This window comes from Nannospalax galili, unplaced genomic scaffold (genome assembly GCF_000622305.1).
Source record: "Nannospalax galili isolate Female #2095 unplaced genomic scaffold, S.galili_v1.0 scaffold262, whole genome shotgun sequence".
NCBI lineage: Eukaryota > Metazoa > Chordata > Mammalia > Rodentia > Spalacidae > Nannospalax > Nannospalax galili.
In genome coordinates, this window is record NW_008348083.1 from 1,084,822 (window position 1) to 1,107,550 (window position 22,729).

A 22,729-nucleotide genomic window follows, 5' to 3' on the forward strand; every position below is an offset into this window, starting at 1 on the left:
CAGACTCTATCCTGTGAGCTAAGCTGATAAATCTCTATACATATTCATTCTACTGGTTCTGTTTCTTTGGAGAACCCTGACTAATACAGAAGGTTAGACAGAGAGAGGAGCGGGGGAGGGGGCTAAAAATTGCCTAACTAGTATAAAAAACCAGAGGGAATCATATTAGTCAAAAAAAAATCTACCGGAAATTACACATACAATATCTCTACATAAGTTCATGAGTATAGCTGAAAGCTACATAACAAGAAACAGTGCCAGACAGGAAAAAAAAACCCTCCCTTTGAGATTAGTGACAGTAGTCCAAGACACTCCCAAAACCACACAGGCTATTGCCACAGACCTATATTGCCTCCCAGAACATAAAGATAAGACCCTATTGCTGAAGACAGGACATACTTTGGACACAGGACTTGGAGCAATGGAGCTGGAACCAACCTGGAAGTCACCTCCCCAAAGGCTAGCTCTCACAATTTTGGAGAACACTATGCAAGCTGCTAAGAGAGAAACATCAGTTGATGGTCCAACCCCAGCTTTAAGGCCTAATAACCACAACAGTGATTGGCACAACAAACTGTATTGGGGAAGTAGTGACACTTTTATCTTGGGGGTAGTCAGCATCTACCTAATTTGACCTAAAGCCCACTCGCTGGGAGGGAACTCGTGTGGTACTGTAAACACAGCCAAACACACATGGCTGGAGATGTCATAGATCTTAGAGAAAACCCCAAGGCTGTCACATCCCTAGACAAATGTAATTTCTTCCTATGTGCTAAATATGGACCATTATATTTACAGACAAGTATGCCAGTCACCACTCAACAAAGAATCTTTTTTTTCAACAGACAGAGACTATTACAGCACAACTGGCCACACACAGAGAATAAGTGTCTGTGAAATGCCCAACCCTAAGTGACACATCTACAACAGAATCTTTACACCTAAGACTCACAGAACATAGCGAAACAAAAGATAGAGAAAATTCTAATGCATCTCTCAACTATCATCAAAGAAGTTCCCTTGTGAAACAGAGGGCAATGAAACCCGGACTCAGGGACCACTGTGGAAGAGGCAGAGAAAAGATTGTAAGAGCCAGGGGAGGAGGTGCAGGACCACATGGAAATAGAGTCTTACAGGCTCCTGGGACCCTGCTCATATGAACCTACAGCATTGGTGACAGCATACACAAGACCCGTGCAAACTCAAGCAGACAAAAACTCAGGATAGAACTACAGAAATGGGGAGCAGGCCCCAATCTTAGCTGAAGAAGTATTGGGCAGCTGGTTGCTACTTGGCGAGGAAGAGCTGATCTTCTTTAAGGGAGTGACTCTAGATAAGCTGACTAGACCCCAGTGGATGAACGTGCACTGAGGGACATCGGGGACACTAACTTGACTTGAAAGGCCTTAACACAAATGACAGAATGTATGAAATCCAGTGGGCTATCAGAGGGGGCCGATGGGGAAAGGGATATAAAGATGATTAAGATATTGTATATGAAACACACAAAAACTCAATAAAAATTTTTAAATAATATTATATACAAAGAGATTCCAAAAATCCCACCCAAAAAACTTCTAGAAGTGATCAACACTTTTAGCAAAATAGCAGGATACAAAATCAACTTATAAAACTCAGTAGCCTTTTCATATACCGATAACAAGCATGCTGAGAAAGGGATCATGAAAACACTCCTATGCACAATAGCCTCAAAAATAAAATAAAACATCTAGAAAGAAATCAAACCAAAGAGGGGAAAGACCTCTACAAAGAAAACTCTAAATGTCTGAAGAAAGAGACTGAGGAAGACACTATCAGATGGAAGGACCTCCCATGCTCACGTATTGGCATAATTAATATTGTAAAAATAACCATCCTACCAAAAACAGTTTTCAGATTCAATGTAATCCCAACCAAAATCCACATAACATTTCTTCTCAGAAAAAGAAAATGCCATCCTAAAATTCATATAGAAGCACAAAAAAAAAAAACCCTGGATAGCCAAAGTAATCCTGAACAAAAAGAATAATACTACAGGGATTACCATACCAGATTTCAAACTATATTACAGAGCTATAGTGATAAAAAAAAAAAACAGCATGGTACTGAAACAAAAAAATGACATATTGCTCAATGGAACAAAAATAGAAACCTAAATAAATATAAGTGCATGTAATTAGAGCCATCTGACAATTGACAAAGAAGCAAAAATACATACAGGAGGAAAGACAGCATCTTCAACAAATAGTGCTGGGAAAACTGGATGTCCACATGTAGAAGAATGAAACTGGGCTCCACAAAAATCAACTTCAAATGGATCAAAGACCTACTTCAATGTGAAACTTGAAACACTGAAACTGATAAAAGAAAACATAGGCAGTACCAACAGATACAGGTGCAGGAAAAGACTTTCTAAATAGAACTCCATTTGTTCAGGAATTAAGGCCAACAAATAACAAATGAAACCTCATAAAACTAAAAAGTTCTAGCTGGGTGTGGTGGTACCCACTTTTAATCCCAGCACTCGGGAGGCAGAGGTAGGTGGATCTCTGTGAGCTCGAGGCCAGCCTGGTCTACATAGAGAGTTCCAGGCCAGCTGGGACTTCAGGGAGACCCTGTCTCAAAAAGACAAAAAATAAAAATAAAAAAATAAAAAGTTCTGTACAGCAAAGGAAACTACCAATCTTGTGAAAAGGAAATTAAAAAAAAAAAGATATGGGCCTGTACAGAGTATTCTCAACAGGGAAACTTTTAAGGCTAAGAAATATTTTTAAAGTGTTCAACATCCTTAGCAATTAGGGTGTTATAGGACAGAGTTCGTAAAAAGTCACCAACACCACTTTAAGAAAAGTAGCAAGGTAAATTTTAATTTTCGACCGGCCGGGCTGTCTATCTCGGGAGTAGAAGCAGCCCTGATGATTGTCAGGTCAGAGTTTTTATAGGATTACAGAATTATTATTAAAACAGGACATTTGTGAACCAATCAGGTTTGTACAACATAGCAGAATTTTGACTCTATTAATCAGCAATCAATCATTATATAGACAAGTGATACAGTCATATAACTTGGCAATCAACTTTGTGATCTTAAAACTAGCCAACTATTTTAGCCATAATAAATATAATAAGACAATCAAGGTGAATGATGTCTAGGTGGTCATACAACAACAGGATAACAAGGGTGGTCTTATGCCCTGTGTCAAGATGACCCAAGACAGCAAGCAGGTTACAGAAGTGAAAACAAGCTGGTTAGTCAGATGTACAATGTCTGGAATTAGCACATTCCATGATTCATGGCAAGGGCAATTTTCCAAGGCCCAAGGTTGCCCCCCTTTTCCTTTCGGTGTGGAGCAAAGTTGCTGCTGAAATGGCTCTGAACAAAATGGAGTAACTTAGGGAAGTTTGCTGAGCCAGTTCAGGGAAATGCAAATTAAAACTACTTTGAGCTCTCATCTTCCCTCTGTCAGAACAGCTAAGATCAAGAAAACAACTAACAACAAATGCTGGCAAGAAAGCAGATAAAAGAGCAAAAAGAAGTGGCTAGGGGGCTAGAGAGATGCTCAGCAGTTAAGAGCACTGGCTGCTCTTGCAGAGGACCCAAGTTCAGTTCCCAGCATCCATAAGACAGCTAACAATTGTCTGCAACTCCAGTTCCAGGGCATCCGATACCCTCTCCTGGCCTCAGCAGGCACTGCATGACATAGGTACACTGACATACATGCAGGCAAAAAAAATTCACACACATAAAATAAACATAAATCAAAATAATTTTAACAAAAATAAAATAAGTGGCTAGAAATGTAGCTCAGTTGATAGAGTATCTGTCTAGCATGTACAAAGCCAGCAACTCACAAAACCAGGCATTGCAGTGCCTGTCTATAATCTAGAACTTGGGAAGTAGAGGCTCAAGGTCATACTCTACATCATAGGGGGTTCAAGGCTAACCTGGCCTCCATGAGACCCTCTGAGAGAGAGACAGGCAGAGAGGAGACTGGAGAGAGAGGAGAGAGAAGGTAAAGAGAGGAGAGAGAAAGAGAGGAAGAAGAGAGAAGGGAGGGGAGAGAGAAGTGAGAGAGGAGAGAGGGAGGAGAGAGAGAAAGGCATATTTCTTATTCAGTATCACAGACAGGGGACTCAATGGCATGGAGTAGATGTAAGCAGGCTTTTCTGCCTTTGGAGTGAAGAGGACCAAAAAAGGACCTGTGGGACTCAGGGGCTTAGCTGACTCGTTGGGACTTGTTCCAATCCTGCCTGCAAGCTGGTTCTGGAGTATGGGGAGATGAATCGCTGAAGATCTAGGCTCTCAAGGAAGACTTGGGCTCTATTCTTCGCTCAGCCATGTGTGTCTTTAGAAACAGAAGGTACCTTCCCATCACTTTTCTTCGTGAGGAGGAAGATTTGATTTGCCTTGTTTTCTTTGAGCCAAGGTCTCGTGCTGATCTTGAACGAGCCAGGTAGCCGAGGATGACCTTAACTGCTGATCCTCCTGCCTCCAACTTCGAAGTGCTAGGATAACAGGCATACACCACCATGCAAGGTTTATGTGATGCTAGAGATGGAGCCCAGGACTTCTGCACATTTGGGCAAGCACTGCTGGGAGGAGCAAATGCCGCAGAAGTTGCATTTGTAAGCACCAACCAGGCGCACAGATGTCAACAAGAAAAAAAAGCCACCCACTCTGAGGTGAACGGGAGCTCTCACCTCTGGTCTGACACATTTCTAGATCACTAGTAACCTCTGCCGAGAGGAGGGTGGATATAAATGAAAGAAAGGAAAGGATGGAGGAGAGAGGAGAGGAGGAAAGAGCAAGGATAAAAGCGGGCTAAACCGGCTGCGCGTGTTGGCTCGCGCCTTTAGTCCCAGCACTCGGGAGGCAGAGGCAGGCGGATCTCTATGAGTTCAAGGCCAGCCCGGATCTCTATGAGTTCAAGGCCAGCCTGGTCTATATAGTGAGTTCCAGGACAGCTCGGGCTACAGGGAGACCCTGTCTCAAAAAGACCAAAAAAGGGGAGGGGGGCTAAACCAACAAAACGCAGTAGAAGTATACTGGCTGGGCTAGTTCTGCTTTTCACATACAGAGTCCTGTTTTGCTGGGGTGAGGCTGCAGCCCGTCAAGTCTAGAAGCCACATGGAGGGGCCCACTGTCACAGGCATACAGATAAACGACGTTCTACATGATGACACACGGCCAGCCTCACCCCAGAGAACAGCAGTTACCACCACCTGGAACAGGCACAGAGTGCAGAAACACAGTGAGTCAGAGCACCAAGGTGGGCCAGGGCGGTGGTGCACCTGTCATCCCAGCACTGGGGAAGCTGAGGCAGTAGGACCAGGAGTTTGAGGCCAGCCTACACTACACAGTGACACCCTGCCTGAAAGAACACCACAGTGAGTTGTTTGGCGCCACCAGGTGTGGGATGGTTTGCCCCAGTGAGAACCCAAAAATATCACCTGATGACATCAGATCCCAGATAGCTGCTTAAGCGACATGTGAATTCACAGCTCGGTCTGCATGTCTGATATCACCCTGGCCAACTGTGTCTGACAGAGCTTCTTCACAAAAATTAAGGGGGAAATCTTTCTCCCTCAATTTGCCCAAAGGCAAAAACCTCCTAGTATCTGGAATAACATTTTTTTTTAATGAGCATCTCAGGTAACTCAAGCTGGCCTCAAAGTCACTTTTAACTCCTAAGTTTCCTTCCTCCACGTCCCTGGTGCTGGGATGTCAGATGTGCACCACCATAATCCCTTTTATGCAATACTGGGAATCGAACCCAAGGATTCTTTACAATAAAAGAAACAGAAAGCTGAAAGAATATTGTCAGAAACAGAGATAAAGGGCTGGATCAACAAACATATAAAGCTGGGGGTTCAGGGGTATGGCCAAATAAACCAAGGAGACAAATCGAATCCAAAGACAGCTGTGGCACTGAGGGTGTCAAAAACAGGGAGAGAGCACCACCTAGGGTCAACTTGTTGCATCCCACTGTGTTCTAAGGGACTTAGGGGAAACGCTGGGAGAGCAGCCATCCAACATCACGTCTATTTGTCCACCCCTGTGGCGGAAGAGGCAGCGTCACTGATCAAACAGATATTTGAGAAGAGACTTTCTGCAGCAGCCACCAATAGTCCAGCCATCCTTGGCACAGCCCACAGGGGACTCTGTCCTCCTGCTGCTGACAACCAACTGCCCCTGAATCCAGGTGAACTCAGCCTCCTCTCCCAGCTTAGGTTCTCTTGCCTAGACAAGGAGACATCCCTCTCTTCTAGATGGTTCTCACTAGCACACAATGTGAAAATGCATTCTCCAGCCCGGGTGTTTGTTACTAAAGTGACAGTCACACAACAACAACAACAAAAAAAAAAGTTTAAAACAACACAGAAATTTGACTCCTAATTGCAAGAAAAGGAACCAAACTTGGTGTCCATAAACAGATGAATGAATAATGAAAATGGGGTCTATTAACACTTTTCTGTTGTGATAGACCGAAGCAATTTATAAAAGAAAGAGTTTATTTGAGCTTACAGTTCCAGGGGAGTTACAGTCTGTCATGGCAGGGAGGCATAGTGGCTGGAGGTGGCTGGAGCAGGAGCAGCAGAAGCTAAGCTCTCACATTATCACACAGGAAGCAAGAGAGCAACTGGAGATCTGGCAAGGCTTAAGAACTCTAAAAGCCCACCCCGCAGCGACGTGCTTCCTCCAGGATAGCCACGCCTCCTAAAACCTCCCAAAACAGCGCCATCATCTGGGGACAAAATGTCCAAACACTTGGAGCCTATGGGGGACATTTTCATTCAAAACACCATAGGGTGGAGGTTGTTTTGTTTTTTGAGATGGGGGTTTCTCTGTAGCCCCAGCTGGCCTGGAACTCACTATGTAGACCAGGCTAGCCTTGATCTCTGCAAGATCTGCCTGCCTCTGTCTCTGCCTCCCAGATGCTGGGATTAAAAAATCTGCACCAATACACCCAGTTCACACAATAGAATTTTATTCAGCTAGAAAGAACAATGAGATCATGAAATTTACAGGAATACTTACAGATCTGGACAGTTTTAAGTGAAGTAACTCATCAGAAAGACAAAACTCTCATGTTCTATCTCATACGGGGAGTCTGGCTTATATGTACTATGTAAATGCAGTTGGATGTGAGGATAGTCTATGAAACTAGAAAGTAGACCACTTTAGGGGAAAAGGAAATGATGATGGATGGAGGAGGGCAATAGGCCACATGTGACTTGAAATCAGAAAGAAGGCCATGGGGTGTGGAGGGTGCATTCGTGGCTTGGGGGAATGAGACAGAGAGGAAAAAAGAATCAAAGGGCAAATTTTGTTTGAAAATATCATAATGAAATTAGTAGTATGTGTGCTAATTAAAAAACATTGAGCTCTACTGGCAGAACGTTCACCTGGCATGCACTAAGTCCTGAGCTCCACACAGGAGCACACAAAATGAGTGTGCTGCTGCAACCTTGTAATCCCAGCACTGGAAAAGTGAGACAGAAGCATCAGGAGTTCATGGTTATACTCTGCTACACAGCCAGTTGGAGGCCATCCTGTCTCTAAAAAAGAAAGGGAGGGGCTGGAGAGCTGGCTCAGTGGTGAAGAGCACTGGCTGCTCCTGTAGAGGACCTGGGTTTGGTTCCCAGCACCCACATTGTGACTAACAATTCCAGTTCCATGGGATCCAACACCCTCTTCTGGCCTCCCTGGGCACTGCACACGTGGGAGCACTTACATTCAGGCAAGACACTCATACACATAAAATAAAAATATTTTTTGTGTAACAAAAGGAAGAACTGGGTGTCGTGGCACATGTCAGCACTCAGGAGGCAGAGGCAGAGGGATCTCTGTAAAATCAAGGCTAGCATGGTCTACATAGTAAGTTCCAAGCCAGCTGGTGCTACAGGGAGACCCTGTCTCAAAAAGAGACCAAAAAAGTAATGATAAAAAGGAAGAGGGAGAGAGGGTAGAAGGAAGAGAAAGAAGGATTCAAAAAAATGAACAAGCCACCTCAAACACACCATCCTGACACAATGGCTATTTACATGACTCTTTAATAACAGGTACAGGGGCTGCTGAAATGGCTTAGCAGTTAAGAGTATTGGTTGCTCTTGCAGGGGGCCTGGGCTTGGTTCCCAGCAATCACATGGTGGTACACAACCATCTATAACTTCAGTTCCAGGGGATCCAACACCTGCTTCTGACCTTTGTGGGCATGCCCACATGTAGTGTGCTTACATACATGCAGGCAAGATACCCATACACATAAAAGAATAAATAACTCAAAAAATTAAATAAAAAGAAACATCACTTCAGGTATGGTGGTGCATGCCTTTCATCCCAGCAGTCAGGAGTCACAGGCAGTGGGATCAAAGGTTCAGGTCACTCTCATATGATCAGTGAGACTGTTCTGTGGGTAAGGGTGCTCGCCACAAAGCTCACAACCTGAGTCTGATTCGGAAACCCAAAACTAGAAGGAGAAAACCAATCCCCACAAGTTGTCCTCTGACCTCCACATAGGTACTGTGGCATGCACCACTGCATATGCAGACACAAAAACAAATTTAAACATATACACACCGTGTGTGTGCATGTGTGTGTGTGTGCATGCATGTATGTGTGTGTGCGTGTGTGTTACAATTCCATTCATGTAAAAACGCCGGAACTGACATTTCATTGGAAATGCTAACTAATTAGGCAAATTCGACAGCAGTCGTTGCTAAGAGCAAAACGTCCCCAGGGGCTCTGGCAGTGTGAGCGAGCGCAGGAATCTCCTGCTTTACAAGAGCGCAGCCCCGGATCCTCACTGCAAGATGACCAAAAAAAGAAGACACAACGGTCGCGCCAAAAAGGGCCGGGGCCATGTGCAGCCCATTCGCTGCACGAACTGCGCCAGTAAGAAGTTGGTTATTGGGAACATAACAGAGGCCACCGCTGCCAGGGACTTATCTGAGGCGAGTGTCTGCAAGGCTTACGCGCTTCCCAAGCTCTGTGTCAGGCTGCATCAGTGCGTTCATAGCAAGGTGGTCAGGAGTCGATCTCGCGAAGCTGGGAAAACACCCCCACCACCATTTACACCTGCTGGTGCTGCCTCACAACCTCCACCCGTGTAAAGACCTGACTTCATAAGAAAAAACATCTTCCAGGAAAATAAAATAAAATGGAAATTTTACTTTAAAAAAATAAAATAAAATAAAACTCCGAAACAGACCTATCCATAGAGACAGAAATGGACTGGCTGATTGTTGGAGGGGCCGAAAGAGAGAGGTTGAGAAACAAATGAAACGGGATTTCATTTTTACTTTTGGGGGTTTTGCTTTTCTTTCGTTTTCTGGATTGGAGGAGGGGGCAGGGTCTCACTATGTAGCCCTGGCTGGCTTGGAACGTGCTATGCAAACCGGGCTGACCTCAAACTTACCTCTGCTTCCCCAGTGTTGGGAGAAAAGGGGTGCACCGCCACTTATTTTTTCGGACCTTTTTTTTTTTTTTTTGGTCTTTTTGAGACAGGGTCTCCCTATCATCCCAACTGTCCTGGAACTCACTATGTAGACCAGACTGGCCTTGAACTCACAGAGATCCACCGGCTTCAAAGCGTGCACTACCACACCTGGCCCTTATTTTTTTTTATTTTACGTGTATGAGTGTTTGCTGACATGTGAGTGCACCGTTTGCATGCAGTGCCTGTGGAGGTCAGAAGAGGGTTTAGATCCCTGGAACTGGATGGTTGTAAGTCACCTTGTGGGTGCTGGGAACTGAACCTGGGGCCTCTGCAATGTGCTGGGGGCTCTGCAACATGTGCTCTTAACCAATTAGCCATCTCTCCAGCACTCTGTTTTGTTTTTGAGACATGGTCTGTGTAGCCCAGGGTGACTTCAAACTTGTCATCTTCCTGCCTCAGCCACCTAAGTGCCAAGATAATAGGAGGGTACCAACAAATCCTATGAGATTGGAGTTCCTCTGAGGTGAGAAAATCTCTCAGAACTAGACAGAGGTGGTAAAGCACAACACTGAATGTTCTAAATGCCACGTAACTATGCACTTTGAGGTGGTTAACGGTTAATTTCTGGTCATGTGAATTTTCCCACATAACAAAGGGAGGGTAAACATGATCAGAATTGGACAAGGACACACAATCGCACTCCCTCCCCCGCCTCAGCACACACCTTCCAAAGGGCCATGACACCCTTCAGAATTTACTGAGCCTTCACCCACCACATGACCAGGTCTGTGCCCACATTGACCATATCTCCTTCCTCATGGGCTCTCCAACACCCTTGAATGTCCTGATCACAGTCCACGGCCTAGGCTGGGAATGGTACTCCAAGTACCTGGGAATCCTGCCCTGTTTTGACTGGGATTGGGCCACTCTTCCCCTAAGCACAAACAATAAGAGTAGGAAAGAAGTGGGGGAGCGGCTCCGCATGCAGTTCAGTAAAACTGAAAATTCACATGACCAAAAATTAACGGTTAACCACCTCAAAGTGCATAGTTCAGTGGCATTTAGAACATTCAGTGTTGTGCTTTTCTACCTTTGTCTAGTTCTGAGAGTGTCTGCCTAGTATACATGAAGCCCTGGATTACTTCACAAAACCAGGTATGGTGGTATATCCTAACACTGGGGAGGTGCAAGCAGGAAGAATCATCATCCATTACATGCAGAGTTCAAGACCACCATGGGCTATGGAAGACCCTGTCTCAGAGTGAGAGACAAAGATGAGAGAAATGACAGGACAGCAGAAAAAGGAGAGGGAGGGACAAGGGGAGGAAAGGAAGGGGGCAAATTTTCTAGCTCAGCACCACAGACAGCAGTGTCAACATCATGAAGTGGATGGAAGCAGGTTTCTGTGCTTTGGGGGTAAAGAGGACAAATAGAACCAGTGGAGCCAGAGTTGGGAGGAAGGTCTTGCCCCCTGTCCTGCCTACAAACTGGGTCTTTGTCGGGGAGGGGGAGAATCCCTGAAGATTCAGACTCTCAAGAAAGAAAGACTTGGGCTCCATAGGTCCTCTCCCAGGGACCTGTCCACCCTATTCAATTTGTTTGTTGTTTGGGGGGAGGTTCTTTTGTGTTGTGTTGTGTTGTGTTGTGTTTGAGGCAGGGTCTCATGCCAGTCTCAAAGTGGCTAGGCAGTCAAGGAGGACCTTGAACTGCTGATCCTCCTGCCTCCAAGTCCCAAATGATGAGAGGACAGATGTACACCACCACACATGGTACACATGACATGGGAGATGGAGCCCTAAGCTTTGTACATGCTAAGCAAGCACTGAACCAACTGAGCCACATCCCCAGGCCCTCTCCCCCATTCCCTTTGCAGCCTAGAGTTCCTGGCAATGGCTCACAGGGCTGGTTCTTAGAGGCAGGATAAGAGGTGTCAGCATAAAACACGCACTGTTGAATGACCAAAACTGAAGTCCCAGGGTGCTCACAAATAGTAGTTGCACAGGTGTCACTGCAAAACAAAATCACCTGCCCTGGGGTAAGCAAGCCGTCATTGAGTAAAGGGGGGCCTTCACCTCTAGCCTGCCACATCCCTTGCTCAGTCATGCCCTCTGCAGACAGGTGAGGAGACCCGGAGAGCAGAGTACAGGGGAGGGAAACTAAAAAGGGGAGAGAGGCAGATTTCTAGCTCGGGACCACAGACAGGGGACCAAACAGCCTGGAGTAGATGGAAGCATGTTTTTCTGCCTTTTCGATGAAGAGGGCAGAGGAGTCCTGGAGCTGTCTTCAAGCTGGGGCCTGGGTACAGGGTGAGGGAAAGCGAATCCCTGCAGATCCCAGCTTGCAAGGAAGAAAGATGGGCTCCAGTGTCCTCACACAGGAACGTACAAGTGCAACTGAAGTTCCAGGGTGCTCAGAAAGGGCACGGTAGCAGCCAGGTACACAGATGTCAACACCTGCCCTGGGGTGAGCAGGCTGGGCTAAGCGAATGGAGCCATTTCCTCTAGCCTGCCTCATTTTGGGCTCACTAGTGGGACGTGGGGGAGAAAGTGGCTAAAAGAACAGAAGACAGCACACAGGTGCTGGCTGGACTGTGTCTGCTTCACAGTCCTGAGTCCCTGGGGAAAGGCTATCACCAGTCAGCTCCAGCCACATGGAGGGGCCACCGGTCACAGGCACACAGATAGAAGACATTCTACATGGTGACACACGGCCAGCCTCATCCCAGGAACGGCAGCTGCCACCACCTGGTACAAGCACCAACTTCAGAAACACAGTGAGTCAGAGCACCAAGGCCGGCCAGGGGTGGTGGTGCACACCTGTCATCCCAAAAGTCAGGAAGCTGAGGCTAGACTATCATAAGTTTGAGGCTAGCCTGCACTACATAGTGACACCCTGCCTCAAAATAAATAACACCGTAGCTGGCCAAACACCACCAACATGGTTGCTCAGGTGCTTCATAGAGGTTGGTCGTGTGCCCTATGTCTCCTCTGGGCCTCATGCTGAAAAGCTGGTCATGGCTGTAGAGTTATTGATCAGAACAGGGCTTTGGCTCATGAACCTTACCCTTAGGTGAGGAGACAGGCCATGTCTTTCAAACACATGCAGTTCACTGACTGTGTCCTCATTCCCACATGGTGCCCACCAGAAATATGTATGAAAAGCCTGGGAGAAGGCAGACCAAGAAGACTGGTACCAGAGAGAAAGCCAAAATGGCATATTTTGATCATTTCAAAATGAAAATAAAGAAAAATGAGGAACAGAAAAATGAAAAATGAATGTAAGAAACTTCAAAGAGCAGCTCTTCTGAAAGCATCTCCCAAAAAAAGTGTGTTGCTAAGGCTACCATCGTGGCTGCTAAAGTTAAGATTCCAGCCAAAAGGCAAAAGGGCCAGCCCAGAAGGCCCCTGCCCAGAAGGCAGACAGGTCAGAAGACTCTAGCCCAGAAAGCACTTGCTCCAAAAGCAGCTGACAGGAAAGCATGAGCACCTTTAACAAGGAATAAAGGTTGCTTTTGTTAGGGGCGGGGGACACCACCACAGTGGGTTGGCTGCTTGGAGCCACCAGATGTGTGATCATTTGTGCCAGTGAAAACTCAAACAATACTCCAGAGGACTCCAGATTCCAGAGGACTGCTTAGGGGACCTGTGAATCCACAGCCCAGTATGCACATCTGATACCATGCTGGCTAACTGATGGCTAACTGTGACCTGTGGCTGACAGTCCATAGCAAAAGGTAAGGGGGTGGGGGAATCTTTCTCCCTTAACTAGCCTAGAAAGAAAAAAAATCCCAGCCTCTGGTATATTCTTTTAATTTTTTTAGTTTTTATTTGTTTGGGTTTGGTGGGGGTTTTTGTGTTTGTTTTGGGGTTTGTTTTTTGTTTTTTAAGACAGGCTCTCCCTGTAGCCCTAGCTGGCCTGGAATTAACTATGTAGATGGGCTGGCCTTGATCTCCCAGAGATCCACCTGCCTATGCCTCCCAAGTGCTGGGATTAAAGGTATGTACCACCATGCCCAGCTTTATCTATTTTTTATACGTGTATTTTGCTTGCAGGTATATAACCGTACTATGTGTGCAATGACTGTGGAGGCCTGAAGAGGGCACCAGATCCCCTGGAACTGGGGTTAAGAGACAGTTGTTAGCTGCTGTGTGAGTGCTGGGAACCGAACCTGGGTCCTCTGCAAGAGCAGCCGGTGCTCTTAACCACTGAACCATCTTTCCTCCCCAATTTTTTGTTTGTTTGAATACAGGGTCTTGCTATTATATAGCCAAGCGAGCCTCCAGCTCAAAATTTTCCTGCTTCAGCTTAAGTGCTGGGGTTACAGGAGTGTGCCACTAAGGCAATGAGCATAACTTTTTTCTCTCAATTGGCATCAGCCACCACAGTTCTCTCTCTGCAGCAGGACCAGCTCTAGTCAATGCTTCCCACCATGGCTGAAGTATCAACTGCTGTTGTAATAACTCAGCCCCAACATGCTACCCAAATCCAGACTCTATGTCATCCCCCTTATCCACCTTCCTATGGAGGAGTGGGAGGGAGCAGGGTCCCAGAGCCAACCTTGCCCATCTCTAAGAAGCCCTCCCTCCTTCTGCACACCGCCGCCCTCTGCACCCAGCATCTCATCATCGGTGGCCTGGTCACTGCCTGCCCAGGCATCAGAGCTCTTGAAGTTTGTTTTTGGTGGGAGGAGTGTTCATGTGTATAGGTGTATGTGCATATGCACATCTACAGGTGTGTATGTTTGCACGTGTGTGTGCAAGTCAGAAGTTAAAGTTGGGAGTCTTCCACAGTCACTTCTCTGCTTTTTCATTTTCATGTGGGTGGGTTGTGCATGTCTGTGGGCAAACGGGGCGGGGGGGAATGTATGTGTGTGCACGTGCATGTGGAGGCCTGAGGTCAATACTGGGAATCGTTCTTGCTTGCTCTCCCACCTTATTCAATGAGACAGGATCTCATTAGTCAGCTGATCTCATTAGAGATCCCTTGCCTCAGAAATTATAGGCAGGCCACCACATCCAGCTGGTATTTACATGGGCTATGGGCATCCAAACAGGTTTCATGTTGGAATTTTAACCACTGAGTCATCTCCCAGCCCTTCCATCTTTTTTTTTTTTTTGAGACAGAGTCTTACTATGCAGCCTTGACTGGCCTGGAACTCACTATGTAGACCAGGCTAGATCTCAGAGATCCACCTGCCTCTGCTTCCCTAGTGGTGGGATTAAAGGTACGCACCACCTTGCCCTCCCACTTTATGTTTGACACGGTCTCTCACTGAATCTGGAACTCCCACACTAGACTGTCTAGACAGCAGGTCCCTGGCATCCTCCTGCCTCCACACCCAACTCCCAACATTACAGGTGCACTCATTTTTACATGGACACTGGGAATTCGAATTCAGGTAGGTCCTTTTGCTTGTACAGCAAGCACATTACTTACTGAACCACCTTGCCTGCCCCAGAGCTCCAGTACCCCTCATGAGACCCAGCTGCATGCTCAGCACTGGGCTAATTTGAGCCAGCTGGTAGCACTCAAAACCGTACCAGGGAGGACTCTCCTCTGCCAGGATGGGGGAGCTCCAGGAGTCCCCATCATTTCATTTAGGGATTTAAGGGTTGAGTCTGAGAAGAGCCTTGCCTTGTTACCCAGAAGTTGTGTTGCGTGTTACCTGTATTGTATTTTCTGGACTGTTCACACTCAGGCACTGAGACTTTGGTGTGAGGAGTCTAGCATGTGTAAATCTACCTATAACTAATAATAAGGCCGAGACCAAACCTTTGTCTGTTTATAGGATTAGAGAATCCATCTAAGCATTTTCAGTGCTTTGCTTTACTCTAAGCCACACTAACTTTACTTTAAGCCTGCAAGGGCTGGCTTATTAAAGGACAGTAAACAACCTACCAGCCTGGAGCAGAACTGTCACATAAAACATCAACCAGCCACACTAGGGGGCGGGGGGAGTCTGTAGGACTGTGTAGCCCAGACTGTCCTCAAACTCCAGGTCCTCATGCCACAACCTCCCCAGTCGTGGGATTATAGGTATGTACACACCAAGTCTATTCTGATTCTCCTGCCTCCACCTCCCAAGTACTGGGAGTACTTCAATTCAATTTGTGCAGTGCTGGGGATTAAATCCAGGGCTTCATCTATGCTAGGTAAGCACTCGACCATCTGAGCTACATCCCCAGACTTTTATTGTCCTCCCAGTTGAGGAAAAGCACTCCATCACTGAACCACGTCTCCAGTCCCTAGCCCCCTTTTATTAGGGTCTCACATCTAAGACACTATCCACCTGCCTTACCCCAGGGTCACATACCAAACAACACTGATTAGGCCCTAAGTCCAGATATGAACTGATTTCAACTAGCCAATCTTGAGCCTGACCACCCTGTCTTACACGCTTCTTCCTACAGAAACTACCGTGAAGGCTTTTGTCATCAGTGGCCCCCAAGTTCCTCTTCCTCCTGACCAACCCCATCCCCCCACAGCGCATCCACTAGGTGACCCTGGTGATGTAGCCTGGTGTGCGCTCCCCTTACTCTCCACTCCCAAAAGATTTTCCAGTAATAAAGTGTCTTCTGTTTTTTTGAGGCAGAGTCTCACCATGTAGCCCTGGCTGACCTGGAACTCACTATGTAGATCAGGATGGCCTCAAATTCACAGAGATCTGCCTGCCTCTGCCATCCTGAATGCTGAGATTAAAGACATGTACCACCACACTTGGGCTAAAATGTCTTTTCAATGGCCACATTATTATAATACCTAAATAATAAACACAGCATTCTAAAATAGGATGAAGCCACCCATGGTGGGTTATACCTATAATCCCAGGGCTTCAGAGGGAAAGGCAGGAGGATCAGTGTTCAAGGTCATCATCAGCTACAATTCTGAGTTCAAGGCTAGCCCGGACTACATGAAACCCTGTCTCAAGGACCGAAAATTAGCAAAATTTTTTAATTCATAAAAAACAAAATAGAGTATAGTCCAAATGAAGACACCCAACTTTCATGTCACATAAGAGGAAGCCATGTGGATGGGAGCCTCCCATCTCTGGGAAAGAGGCAGTTCCTGAGTTGTGTTCTTCGGTGAAGCCCACCGTTAATGCAGATAGACTCAATACTCAACCCCGCTTCCCACAGGGTAGCTGCAGATGTGTCCAAAACACGGCCCTGTGTTTTCTGAGCTGGGAGCTCTATCTTGGAGAGACGGGATCCAACAGAGACTCCAGGCTGCCCAGGCCAAGGGAAACAGAGGCCCAGAGGCAGGCAGAGAAAGTGAAGGAACTTTAATCGCTACCCATCAGTGTGGGCAGCAGGAGTGTCTGAGCACTGGGTAGTCCCATTTGGAGGGAGCAGCCCCAGGCCTGCCCTTCAGTCCCAACTATGGCATGTTCTCCGTCCGAGCTCCCCACATACAAGCAGAGTGTCTCAGAATCCCCAAACTCCAGGGCCATGTCTGAAGAAGCTCGAAGTCATGGTTCTCTATGGCCAAAAGAGTCCAGGCCTCTGGGGGCTGAGAAGGCAGCAGCTGCCTGCACGGCCCCCGCTGGGGCTCTGATGGCACCTGCTTATTCTCAAAGCAGGGACGTTTTCCTTTCTGACAGCAGCAGGGACTCCTTCACGGCCACCAACAGCCCTGATGGGGGCAGATAACCTTGACCTCGGAGCTGCAACAGTAGGAGGATGGTGGCCAAAACCAAGATGGCACTCAACACCCCTGTGGGGGACAGAGAGAGTCAGAGGAGTGGGACACGGAGGGTAAAGTCATCATACCCGCTGACCTCCTAATATGTAGAGAGTCTGCTATCTGCCCCCTCCAGTCACCCCAAGGCCCTCACATGGGAAGACCTGTCTTACCAGCAGCTACAATAATCCCATAGGCACTTGGGTTTCCAGATGGGTCCCCAACAGAGGCAGTTGTGGCATTCCTGAGAGAGGTGACATTCTCCAGGGTCTCAGGAGTCCCTGTGGTCGTGGTAGTCTCTTCCTGGAGGATCCTGTTGCTTTCTGTGTTGCTTTCTGCAATAAGCCAGGTAGTTGAGAAGAGGTACTCAAGGCTTGACAGTATGGCACACTAGAGTGTCAGGTGCCCAGCTCTTGGGACTCATCATGATCCAAGACTGGGTAGAGTGGGTGGGAATTGCTATTCTTAATGATGTCTTGCCCACTTCCATAGAGATGCAGACCTGAGAGGATGCATGCATCCATGTCCCCAACCAAGTCTCACATGGGCAGATCACAAGTATCCTTGAGTAACTGCCAGCCCTCCCCACCCACAGAGGTATGCCAAGATCCCAGGGCACGCACCACAATTGAGCTCATCACTGGAGTCAGGACAGTCTGAGTGGCCGTCGCAGTGCCACGTGTGTGGGATGCAGACATTGCCCAGTGTGCAAGGCAGCTCGCCCTCCTGACAAGGCTGATGACTGCAGTTGCGAAGCTTGTCAGGGCCACCAGGGCCAGCAGAGCAATCGCTGATGTTGTCACAGGAACAAGGAAGAACAGACAGTGGTTCAATCCCTAAAATGCAGGGTAAGTCAGGTACCAAATGTTTATCCAAGAAAGCCCAGTGCTTCCGGGGATCGATTCTCTATAAACCCTAACTTCTAAAAACAAGTGACCCAAGGCTGGCTCTGTAGGAAAAGTACTGGCTGTGCAGGCATGAAGACCTGAGTTTGATCCCCAGCTCCCAGGTAAAAGGCCAGGTGCAGCAGTGCACGTATATCTAACCACAATGCTAGGAGAGCAGAGACAGGTGGTTCCTGGGAGCTCAATGGTTAGCCAATCTAACTGAAACTGCAAGCTTCAAGTTCAGTGAGAGACAGTCTGAAAACAACAGAGGAAGACACCTAAACCTTCTGTTTTACACACACACACACACACACACACACACACACACACACACACCCAGGCAAACACACCTGCTGCGATTAAAGGTGTGCCACCAACCTGGCAAGACCCTGGCTCCTAAGTCTAATACCCACACTCCACCTGTCCCTACTCTGAAAGACACACCCACTCACTCCTAAAGGCACACCCTTTCCACAAGCCCCACTCCCATGAATGGCACCAGCCCAAGGTTCGATTCTGAAGCCCTACTCATGGAAGCCCCACTCTAGGTCCTGGCCACTTACTGCACTCCTCCTCATCACTGTCATCGGAGCAGTCTGGGTCCCCATCACAGCGCCAAGAGAGGGGCACACAGTAGCCACTGGTATGACACTGGAAGTTGTTGGGTGGGCACGAGCCAGCACTGGGGCCTAAGAGATGAACACAAATGAGGCCTGAGGACTCAAATCTAGAATATCCTTCAAGAAAGTGGTCATGTGCTGCAAATCAGCTGGAGACAAGCCAGGTCCCAGGGTAGAGAAACAACTCTTAGCCGTCCTTTGCAGGGCACTCAGTACATTAGGCATTTAGACCCCAGAAGTTCATGTGTGCTGCTAGGTAGACACCGCTACAATCTCCAGCCTACACAAGGAGACACTGTGAAGACACAGAACTAGTGGCAGTCAGGGCTCAAACCCAGGAATTACTGACCCTTGAGACTTTACTTTGCTCCAAATGGCTAGTCTACAGTGGAAACCTTCAGAAACCTCCAAACTCCATGGTTAAACAGACTGGGGGAGGGGCCGTGCCCCAACATGCTCTGCAAAAGGCTCATGACCAAGGTTAGTAGGACCTTTTCTAGCCCACCTGCTTGACAAGGGGAACAAAGGGGAAACTGAGGCCCTGGCTTGAAAACCTCAAAAGCCAGGTGTGATAGTATATGCCTGCAATCCTAGCCCTGAGATTAGAAGTGGAAGTATCCTGAGTTCCAGACCAGCATGGGTTACACAGGAACATAGAAAGGTCTTGCCTTTAAAAAAAAGCCAGGCATGGTAGTGCATGCCTTTAATCCCAACAAAGGGGGGGGGCTCGTGGGGCAGAGAGGTGGGGGCAGAGGCAGGCGAATCTCTGTGAGTTCAAGGACAGCCTGGTCTACATACTGAGTTCCAGGCCAGCTGGGACTATAGGGAGACCCTGTCTCAAAAAGACCAAAAAAAAAAGAACCAGTTTAATCACCAAATCTTGTTGCCTCATCTAATCTCCTAAATTCTTCCCTGGTCAAAACACTCTAGATGAGGGACTGGGGAGATGGCTCAACAGTTAAGAGCACTGGCTGGTTTTGGTTCCCAGTACCCACATGTCAGCTAACTAACAACCATCCAAAATTCCAGTTTCCGGATTCCAGTTTCCAGATTCCAGGGGATCCGGTGCCCTCTTCTGGCCTCCATGGGCATTGCATTAGATAAGGGTACACTTACAAGCAGGCACTCATACACATAAAAATAAATTAATTTTTTTTGGGGGGGGTCTTTTTGAAACAGGGTTTCCCTGTAGCCCAGGTTGGCCTTGAACTCACAGAGATCTGCCTGCCTCTGCCTCCCAAGTGCTGGGACTAGAGGCATGTACCACCACACCCAGCTAAATTAATATTTTTTTTAGACAGGGTCTCCCTGTGGCCCCAACTAGCCAGGAATTGTGTAGATTAGGGTGGTCTCAATCTTGCAGAGATCCACTCACCTCTGCCTCCTGAGTGCTGGGATTAAAGATGTATGCCACTACACCCAGCAATTTTATTTTTAAAAATTACTGTTAAAAAACACTCTGGATAACCTAAATGTGTCATCTGTTTTAAAAATATTTTATTTATATTTATTTGTGTGTGTGTAAGAGCATTTGTATGCTGGTGCCCACAGAGGCCAGAAGAGGGTACCATCTCCTGGAGCTGAAGTTACAGGTGGTTGTAAGCAAGTGCTCTTAATCACTGACCCATCTCTCCAGCCTCAAAGTGTCACCTCTTTACCGAACCCCCAGGACCTGATCTCAAGGACAGATAGAGCATCATAATCCTCTCAGAGTTACACCATCTTCTCACCCACTCAGGCCTTCTCACAACCAAATTCAAACTCCCTCCTTCTTCATCCAGCTCCCTCCAGTCTGACTTCTTCCTTATAGCTCATCTAAGAGACTTGGCTCCTTTGCATGTGCCTTCTCCAGTCCACAGGCCCTTCCCCTGGCCCTCTACCGCTCTGCATTTGAGGGGGAGGGAGTGGAACCTAGGCCCTGTGCACAGTACTAGGAAAACACTCAACCACTGAGCCATACTCCACTCTGCACCTGGGATTTGCTCCAAAGCCTTCAGATCTCAGCTTAATTCTTGGTGTGGGTCTCATGCACCTTGCTGAGACCCAGGAAGTCATGCCTCTCACACATAACAGCAGCCCTTAACTTGTACCATTTGCCCTCTGTCTGTCCTCCCACTGACTAGACACTCACAGTGAAGGTCAGGGGCATGACCTTATCACCCAATCCAGGCCAGCACCTGACAGTGTGTTAACAACAGGTCATATGAGGGTCCAATTGAGTCCAGGTGAAAGAGAAGCCTTTCCTGGACTCTGAACAGGGAGATGGACAGTTTGCTGAGCTAGAGGTGCAGAGACACAGACGGCCTTTATTTAGTATCCCACCTCACTCATAGGGCCTCTATGTCTCCCTCCCCCAGGTTTGCTGCAATTATACTTGCAGACAGTACCACGGTCCCAGAGTTCTGAGGAGCCCGGAAGAGCTAAGGACAAGCCCTAGCCACCTTCCTTCCCTGCCCACGGGGGTTCTGAGAACTTCAGGCCCGGTTTCCTCTAGCAACTCACAGTCCTAATATCTCAGACCTCCCCACCTCCCCCAGCTTTCTGGTTGTTTGTTAGAGTGGGCCCAGAGCAGGGCAGACCTTGCCTCACCGGGCAATGACTCAGGTGTCAGAGTGGTCCATGATTTCTCCTCCCAGTCTGTTTCCTCATCTGTAAAAGCAGTCCACTAAGGTCAGGCATGGTGAGGCACATCTATAGCTCTTGCCAGGCTGAGGCAGGAGAACTGCTATGCTTTCCAGTCTAGCCTGAGCTACAGAGCGAGGCCCTGTCTCCAAAAGCCAAAGCAGGGGGTGGGGATTACTCTAAAGACCAGTTAAATTCTGCCTGCCTCCCAAGGTTAAGGAAGCCCTACGGACACGTTAGCCTCACCTGTAATCCCTGCATCCAGTAAGGAGGCACAAGATCCACACCAGCCTGGGCTACATAATGAGACCCTGTCTCAAAAAGAAATCGAAACAGTAAGATCTGTTCTCCCACAGAAATGGACGTTGAGCAGTGGTCAACGGTTACAACTAGAACCTCCTGCTCCTGCCCAGGGCAATGCCTAACCATGACTGGGGTCACAAGCGACATATACGGGGCTAGTAGTAGCTGGAAGTTTCTTTCATCCTCTACAGCAGGAATCAAACAAGAAAGAGAAGCTCTGATTGCTCAAAAGTCAGCCACAAAACCTCACACTCAGGACCGAGTTTCCGGAAGGCAGACCTGAAGGAAGGCGCCAGGTGACCAGCCCTATGCAGTAAGAGGATGGACACAAATCACAGACATAAGACTTCCAGCCTACGCTGGGCTGAAGGGCGGCTTGAAGGTGACCATGGGGACGTGGGGTCAAAGCGGGGAGGAGGGGGCTCTGTGAGCAGGGCAGCAGAAGACCGGCGGAGGCACCCACATGAGGGTTCCCTAAGCAAGCAGATGCAGCAGGGCCCGTGCTCCTCAAGCTGTCGGAACCCGCGTGCTGGAGGAGTGTCTGAGACGGACGAGCTGCACAGCCAATGGCTAGGCGGGCCGACACGCGGGGGCGGGGCGGGGCAGATAGACCTGGGGCGCGTTGCAGAGACTCACCCGCGGCCTGGACCCGAGTCTGGGTCCGGGTCGGGATCAGGGCAGCCTCCAAGCCAAGTCCGAAGCCGAGCAGCAGCCGCAGTGCCAGGCTCAGGGCCGCTGCCCGCCGTGTTCCGCCCAGCTCCATCAAGCCTTTAGTCCGACCACCTCTGCAGCGGCGCCCGCCGCACGCTGTCCGGGGCAGCGCTCTTATTGCGCACGCGCCCACAAAGGCAGAAGAGGGTGGGGCTTGCGCCAAAGGGGCCCTCAGGCTCTGGTACCGTAAATATCAAAATACAGGGATTGTAAAAATTTAAGGTTCTCTCCTTTTCCAAATGGAAAGTCTAACGAGTTTGGTGACCAGCGCCTGTACTGGTACTTGGAAGGCTGAGGTTAGAGAATCACAAGTTCAAGGCCAGGCTGGGCCACTTGAGGGGCTCCTATCTCAAATTTTAAAAAAAACAAAAACAAAAAAGGTGTGGGGTTAACCAGGGCTATAGTTCAGTGGAAAAGCACTCAACATTCAACCCCAAGTACCAGAAAAAAGGAAAAAAAAAAAAAA

General features: G+C 47.9%; 2 protein-coding genes and 1 pseudogene across 2 annotated transcripts; 2 read left to right on the top strand and 1 right to left on the bottom strand.

Moving 5' to 3' along the window:
• The first annotated feature begins 8,715 nt into the window (after window positions 1–8,715).
• LOC103743340 (40S ribosomal protein S26-like) lies at window positions 8,716–9,114 on the top strand. The gene has a single exon (XM_008844595.1). The coding sequence runs from the start codon at window positions 8,815–8,817 to the stop codon at window positions 9,112–9,114; it is 300 nt and encodes a 99-aa protein (XP_008842817.1). The 5' UTR covers window positions 8,716–8,814.
• Window positions 9,115–11,541: 2,427 nt separating this feature from the next.
• On the top strand, window positions 11,542–12,959 carry LOC115072307 (annotated as a pseudogene).
• A 3,413-nt stretch (window positions 12,960–16,372) lies between these two features.
• Cd320 (CD320 molecule) lies at window positions 16,373–22,385 on the bottom strand. Its single transcript, XM_008844560.3, has 5 exons — window positions 22,189–22,385; window positions 18,571–18,696; window positions 17,744–17,956; window positions 17,294–17,455; window positions 16,373–17,153 (listed from the first exon to the last, which is right to left on the bottom strand). Exons 1-5 carry the CDS (start codon window positions 22,313–22,315, stop codon window positions 17,011–17,013), a joined length of 771 nt encoding a protein of 256 aa, XP_008842782.1. The 5' UTR covers window positions 22,316–22,385; the 3' UTR covers window positions 16,373–17,010.
• Between the last annotated feature and the right edge of the window lie 344 nt (window positions 22,386–22,729).

What these genes read in the sequence shown, in the direction of transcription:
- Cd320 (XM_008844560.3), bottom strand. Translation starts at nt 22,315, where the DNA reads ATGGAGCTGGGCGGAACACGGCGGGCAGCGGCCCTGAGCCTGGCACTG. An exon ending in CAGTGATGAGCTCAATTGTG is followed by an intron (nt 17,456 to 17,743) that starts GTGCGTGCCCTG and finishes GGCTTATTGCAG; the next exon opens with AAAGCAACACAGAAAGCAAC. An exon ending in TGGGATTATTGTAGCTGCTG is followed by an intron (nt 17,154 to 17,293) that starts GTAAGACAGGTC and finishes TGTCCCCCACAG; the next exon opens with GGGTGTTGAGTGCCATCTTG.
- LOC103743340 (XM_008844595.1), top strand. Translation starts at nt 8,815, where the DNA reads ATGACCAAAAAAAGAAGACACAACGGTCGCGCCAAAAAGGGCCGGGGC.